General features: G+C 23.3%; 2 protein-coding genes across 2 annotated transcripts; both read left to right on the top strand.

Moving 5' to 3' along the window:
• Positions 1-3666: 3666 nt before the first annotated feature.
• Positions 3667-5050, top strand: EIN_027460 (hypothetical protein; the record flags this gene model as incomplete). The annotated part of the gene is made up of 3 exons (XM_004257550.1): positions 3667-4117; positions 4305-4730; positions 4806-5050. 3 exons carry the CDS (start codon positions 3667-3669, stop codon positions 5048-5050), a joined length of 1122 nt encoding a protein of 373 aa, XP_004257598.1.
• A 1061-nt stretch (positions 5051-6111) lies between these two features.
• On the top strand, positions 6112-6519 carry EIN_027450 (hypothetical protein; the record flags this gene model as incomplete). The annotated part of the gene is made up of 1 exon (XM_004257549.1): positions 6112-6519. The coding sequence occupies one exon, from the start codon at positions 6112-6114 to the stop codon at positions 6517-6519; it is 408 nt and encodes a 135-aa protein (XP_004257597.1).
• Between the last annotated feature and the right edge of the window lie 1445 nt (positions 6520-7964).

The following is a 7964-nucleotide window of genomic DNA, read 5'->3' as shown; positions in this document are numbered from 1 at the left end:
GTTTCGTCAAATTCCATGTCCATATAAAACTCTGGCACCGCGTAGTGTACAGTCTGCCCAGCCATCACCAGGTCGATTGTCCTCACCATCAAATCCCAATTACTCCAAAGTATTGACCGGTTGTTGTCCCATGACGGCAATACATGGGGTATTAGGTACACCATCAAGTCGTATGACTGAGCTGTGAGAGCAAATGCCACAATTAACACAGCAAGCACCATACTTTTTGATTTTAGAAGTTCTTTTTCTTTAGATTCTCATTATTATTTTATTAATAAGTTATATAATAATAATCAGAATCACAAAAATATTACCACATTAATAAATTAATTAATTTATTCAAATAATTATTATTTATAATAATTCTATAATTACTTACTTATAAAAAAATTTTATTGAAAGTGAATTTTAAAAATATTGTTCCAACAGTAGTATATAAATTATGTGGATTTAGGGGGACCACATTTTATCTATATTTTATAATACTTTATTAAAATCGCGAGGGACGCGAATCTGAATTTTCCCAAAATTCGGGAATATAGTACCAAGTTTATTTTAAAATTATTTTTTTTATTTTCCCTAAAAAATCAGCACAACACAAGATTACAGATTAAATAATTTTTATCAATTTACTAATAACTATTCCGAAGAAGATATTTTAAATTGTTTCACAATTAAAGCCGGAATTATTAAATCAGCATCTACTAAAATTAATAACAAAGAATGTAGAAAAGAATTAATTGCTATGGGTATTAACACAAGAGATTTATATTTACATTTTAAAGCAAAATTAGAAGCTCAATTAAAAAGAATTGAAGACAATAAGAAAAGTTCTATTAAATTAGAACAACCATTTTTAACAAAAGTTTTTAATAAATCAAACAAAACTGACAAACAAACTTTTGGTTTAATTAATAAAAAAGCAACATTAATTAAAGATTTAGATGATGAAAAAGAACTTGATAAAAAGAATTTAGAATGGGCTTTGAATAATATTTCTTTTGATAATATTGAAGACAATGATGATTTGATGAGAGAAGACATGTATCAAAAAATTGATGAAGAATTAAAAAATAACGCTGAAAGAAAAAAATTATTTTAATGAATTAAAAGAAAAAGAACAATATGAAAACAACATGAGAAATTATAATGATATAATAGAAGAATTAGAACATCAACAACTTTATAATGATAATATGGAAGAATATAACGATATGATAGAAGATATTAATGACAATTCTGAAATTAATATTAAAGTAACATATGATAAAGAAAATAAAATAATTTATGCTGATCTTAGATGTGGTTTTAGAGAAAAAATAAGAAGAATTCAATTAGTAAGAGAGTATTTTAACGATTTAATTAAAACCACTTCATCAACTACTGATATAGTTTATAATTATCACCTTAGTCAAGATGGATGGAAATCTTATATGTTAAATACTCAAGACGCAATTGACGAATTTCTTAGTTCAGTATCTGAAAATTCTATGGATTTTATTAATAAACAAGAAGTTGATGATGGTATATATTCTACGTTTTATGTTAAACAAACTATTCCAGAACCACTATTCTTACTTGAATCAAAAATTTCACCATACTATTACGAAGAAGATCTTATTCATCCATATAAAGTAAAGGTGGTTCTTTCTTCCCATACAGATATTAAGAAGAATTTGAAATATTTGGAAAATATCTTGCTAAAGCACAAATATTCAGTTCATTATTTGATAAAAATGGAAAGATTAGAACAGAATTTGATTTAGATTGTTTCTGTTATTCTTTAAAACAAGCTAATGTTGACAATGAAACTTTAGAATTAGTATTAATTCATTGTAGAGGTAGATATCAAAAAGCTAAATCGTTGAATGAATTATGTAAATCTGCTCATATTAGAATAAGAATTAATAGAGAATTGACTGACAATAAATTAAAAAATAAAAATTGTAACATTAATTATTATGGTTGTGAACTCAAAGATGCTAAATATAATTTAGAAATGTTTTTATATCGTGATTCGGTTAAGAAGAAAGATCATTATATTTAAAACATTGATATTCCTATTATTTCGTTCTATCTTAAGAATAGAGTAAAAATGAATAAATGGGCAATTTATCATAATAAAAGTATAGAATCTATGTTTAATAAACAACGATATAGTAAAGATAATCAATGTTATGAAGTTAAAGATAAAAATAATAGTTCAATCAAATTATCTGATCTTATTCTTTATATTAGAGATCATAATAGATTTGAACCATAGACTCTATCTGATGTTTTACATTTGAAATCGGATTTATCTGAATATGTATTACAATCATTAAATACACTTGAATATCTTCCTTTTGAAACAAGAAATATTGAAGTAAAGGTAAATAAATGTAAAGAAGTAAATCACTCTAATTGGTATGCTGATTTCGAAGCTAGCACACAAGGATATCATAATCATATTGTGTTTGTTATTCTAAAAGAGGTGAAGAAAAGATTTATAATAAATATGGTAAAGATTGTGCTTATAATTTCTTGTGTGATTTACCACATAATGATGTTTGTTATTTCCATAATCTTAAATATGATGGTTCATTCTTAGCTAAAATGGTGTTAATAGATGTATTAATGAAGGTGGTAAAAACATGCAAATGACATTAAAATTCAAAGGTAAACAATTAACTTTTAAAGATTCTCATGCTTTAATTTCTACATCATTAGCATCTTTTCCAAAGATGTTTGATTTATCTAATATTCAAAAAGAAATTTATCCATATAACTATTTCAATGAGGTTAATATTGAAAAATAATATGGGTACAATATTAGAAGCTGATAAATATGAAATAAAGCCATGCACTGAAGAACAATTTGAACTATTTAGTGAAAATATTGATAAAATTGAGAATTGTAGAATTTATGAATTTCATTTCGATATGAAAGCTTATTGTGTTTTCTACTGTAATCAAGACGTTAGAATCTTAAAACAAGGTCATTCTATATTTAGAGATATGTGTTTAGAATATTTAAATATTGATGTCGATAAAGTAATTTCAGTAGCTAGTCTAGCTAATACTTACTTCAAACATAATGTATATTCAAAAATACACAATTTAAAATAATATGGTGGTAAAGTTAGAGAATTTATTCAAGTAGCTATTTATGGAGGAAGATGTATGACTAGAGATAACAAAAAGTGGCATGTAACAGAAGAATTATATGATTATGATGCTTTTTCATTATATCTAAGTGCTATTAACAGATTAAAATTAGCAACTGGTTCTCCAATTGTTATTACTGAAGACATGTTTCAAATTATCTACTTATCAGAACATTTAATGGAAGAACAACAATTAGAACCTTCAGAATTAAAATTTATTTCAGCATTTATTGTAGATATTGAAATTACAAAAGTAAATAAAGAATTACATTTTCCATTGATTGTTAAAAAGACTAAAGAAGGAAATAAAAATTCTAATGAACCCTTTAATATGAGAGTAGATAATATATTATTAGAAGATCTTATTAAATATCAACAGATTGAATATAAAATAATTAGAGGATATTATTGGACTGGTAATAAGTCTGACTTATTATCTAAAGAGATGGCTAAGTTGTATAATTTAAGAAGAGATTTCAAGAAGTAAGGTAATCCTGTACAAGAACCATTCAAATTAATTATGAATTCATCATATGGTAAGACTAATCAAAAACCTATTAAAACTGATCTTGTTTATAAACAAATATCTGTTAAAAATAATAAAGGAGATATTCAATATGATGCTGATAGATATTTAAAAAAGAACTCGTTATTAGTCAAATCATTTTATGATGTTGCTGAAAATATTAGATGCTTTGAATGTAATAAAAGTTTTGATGATTTCTTTGTTCCAAATCTCATTGGTGTTCAAACTCTTACCATGTCAAAACGTATTATGAATGAAGTTATGTGTTTAGCAGAAGATCTCAATATTCCAATTTATTATCAAGATACAGATAGTATGGATGTATTAAAATCAAGAATTACTGAATTAGAAGATGAATATTATAAGAAATATAATAGAGTACTTAGAGGTTCTGATATGGGACAATTTCATCCAGATTTTGATGAATTATCTGGAGATGTTACTAGTATTGAATCTTACTTCTTAGGTAAGAAAACTTATTGAGATAAATTATCTAATGAGAAGAATGAAGTCGCTCATCATCTTAGATTAAAAGGTATTCCAAATAATTTATTAAATTGTCAATATGAAGAATTGACAATTTAATTATATAAGAATTAAATTGTCTTATAAGAATTTATAAGAAAATTTAGAATTATATAAGAAACTATATGATGGAGAATCATTTAATTTAATCTTTTACAACTTAGAGCATCATTTGAATTTACTAAAGATTTTAAAATTAAATCAAGATCTCAATTCTGTAGAAATATTAAATTTAATACTGAATTGGGTTCATTTTAAAAAATATAAATGTCTCTTTCAAAGGAATAAGAATTATCTAAATTTTATAATACTTATAAAGATAAAATATACATATAATAATAGAGATAAATTATTTGGGGTTCATTTTAATACTGACTCAAAACATAATTTAAAAAATTTTTATTCTTGTATTTATAATTATTTTAATATTAGTAATAATAGAATACAAAAATTATTAGATGATATATATGTTATATACATTAATAATAAACGAAGTATAAATACAAGTATAACTAAAATGAAAGTTCCAACTGGTTATCATGAAATTAACAAATATTAAAATACACCTAAATCAAAAGATAAACAAATAATTCAATCTACAGAATTAGAATTAAATGCTGAAATAAGACCACAACCAATTATTAATCAACATGGATCAACTACCACCATAGCTACTTATCCAAACACAAATAATAATAAGAAAGATGGAACAATTAAACAATTATTTAATGTAGATATGAATCAATATGTTTTATCATTAGATGAAAATATATATACTTATTATAATAACAAAGATATAATTTATTCTAATAATTTTAAACCATCACCACCTAAATATTCATTTTACAATTAGAATATTGCTTATAAATTTGTTGCTTCACCTAATACATATATGTTCGATATTTTATATTTTTTTGATAAATATAAACGAGTTTCTCAACAAAAATATGATAAACAATTTGTAAAAATAGATTTTGATCACAGAATACATAAAAATACTCTATTAAGCCCATATCTTATTGGCATTAATGTTAATACTAGATATAGTTATGTTATTGAAATTAAAGATAAATCTACTATTTCAATTATTGAAGGTTTTGATAAATTATTTGAACAAGGTTTAATTATGAATAATTTAATATTTGATGGAGAAAGAGGAATATCTTCTTTAGAATTTGGTGAATATGCAAATAAACACAATTTTAAACTATTTGTTACAGCACCTAAGATACATACAAGTACAGCATTGATTGATAGATTATGTTGAACTATTAGGAGGTTATACATCAAATATTATATCTTAAATGATGATGAATATAAAAATATAATTAATTCAAGATCATTTCAAAACATGAAACGAAAAGAATTACTTCAATATATGACTAAAATATGTCAATTATTTAATGAAGGAGATAAATCTAAAATCACTCCAACACCTACTACAGAAGAAGTTTATAATTTGGTTGAATATTATAATAATAGTTGTCATAATGGTTTAGTATAAATATTTCAAGAATGTAAAAAATTATATAATTTTTATTATATTGATCCAAAATATATAACACCAAATAAGATACAAAATGATAAAATGTTAGAGAGAATAATTATATCATATTGTCAACATTATAATCAAAAAATACGAAATAAATTTAAAAAATCAAAATATGATTTTGACATTGATGAAGATGTTATTTTATTTGATGTTGAAGACGGAAATTTAAGAAAAAATAATAAATATATTGATTCTAAAAATTGGAAAATTGCCTTTCCATATGGAAATAATGATGAAATTTATAATGAGGATAATGATAATTACGAATCTAAAATTATATCTAGATATTTATGAGAAAAGACTTTTAGAAGACATGATTTATAAATTATTTGACTTCATATTTTTATTTTTTTTCACAATAAATGAGTAAAGAAGTATATGACGCGGGATATGGCATAACAAAATTAGCACCAAAAATTGATAATTATGGAACTAAAAAGGGATATGATAATCAAGATGTTATCGATTTTTCAACTATGGAACCAGGTGATGTTAGTGCTAAATATCTAAATTTAGGTGGTACAGATCTTGCTAGTGATAAATATCAATTAAAATACAATAAAGAACATTTAGACCCAAAAGCTTTTCGTGTTTACTGTGCCAATAATAATTTAACTCCTTATAAGTATGATTTAGATGGAGATCAAATAGATGATTATGTTGGAGTAGACAATACAAATCATATTAAAGCTTTTAATGAATTTTATGTTTCAAAACCAGGTAATTCACAAAGACCATATCAAAAGAAATATTATGACCAATACAATTAATTTCAAAGAAAAGAAGTTCCTTATTTAAATTATCTAGGATTATTATCAGTCTCCGATAACGTCGAAGGATATGCAAGAGTTGGTCAAGGTAGTGGATTTTCAAAATTACTTAATACTACCGATTATAAAATTAGAGAATAGTTATCTAAAATTTTTAATCTGAATATATTTCAATAGGTAGTCAAGTAATTAGAAATATAATTAATTCTATACTTTTTGGAGAAAATATATTATCACCGGTATTTAAAGTAAAATGAAATTTCATAAAAAGTGATAATTGGTATAAAAAATTACTGATTCGTTAATGTCTTCATTATTACTTGGAATTATTAATAATGAAGATAATACAGTAATATTTGAACAAATAATGAAAGGTATTTCATCATTTTTTTGCAAATGGTTATGAAGATTTTAAAGGATTGGTAGATAAATTAAAATCTAAAATTCCAAATATCAACACAATTAAACCAATGAGTGAAGAAGATTTAAATCAAAATTATACAGATATTATGAATAAGAAAAAGAACAGTATTCTTATTTCAGAAATGAAAAAATCATCAAAAGAAATTAATACAACAGAAGATATTGAAGAACTTAGATCAAAATCACAATATAAACTTGATAAATAAGTAACTAAAGAAGCATTAAAAGCTGGTATGTCAGTTAAATAAATTATATAAATATATGTTTATTTATTGTTCTATAAAATGAGAAAAATATACATGAATTTACATAATAATAATAGCAAAGTAATAAATACGTATCAATTTGAAGTTGAATTATTAATTGAATTTGTTTCTTTAATAACAATAAATATATTAACACAATTGCTACTAAATTCCATAATTCATTAAGTCATATTGATTGTGGAAATATTTTAAGAAGTGATTTTAATTCAAGTAATGATTATCCTTCACAAGACGGATTTATAATTTTTGCTAACAGTGATAATCAAAAATCATTTGAAATCAAAGACAATAAACGAAAAATAAAAATATGGTTTACTGATTACAAAAATAATATAAACAATATTGATTCAGATTATTATTTCATTGTTCAGTTAGAGTTAGTGTTTTGAAATAGATTAAGACATCTTTTCTAGAATAATAATTTTTATAAACAGTACTTGATTCAAAACTGTCATAAATTGTAGTTGTGGTAGTTCTTCCTAATGAATTAATAATATATGTTTTATAATCAGTAAAATTAGATTCAGCTTTGGATGACATATATATATTTAGTGAAGAACCTTGACATATTTCTGTAATAGATGATGTATTTGTTATTTGTAAATTTGGTTCTATTAGATATATTTGATTACTATCTATAATTATATTATTCCACATTAAATATAGATTACTTCCCTAATAATTAATACTGGATAAAATAAATTATTAAGATTACATACAATAAACACATATTGGTTTAGTTGTTATTGATGTTAA

Source organism: Entamoeba invadens (genome assembly GCF_000330505.1).
Source record: "Entamoeba invadens IP1 unplaced genomic scaffold scaff_1105074724629, whole genome shotgun sequence".
Classification (NCBI taxonomy): Eukaryota; Evosea; order Mastigamoebida; family Endamoebidae; genus Entamoeba; species Entamoeba invadens.
Note: the sequence above shows the minus strand (reverse complement) of the source record. Positions and strands in the feature narration are given on the sequence as shown.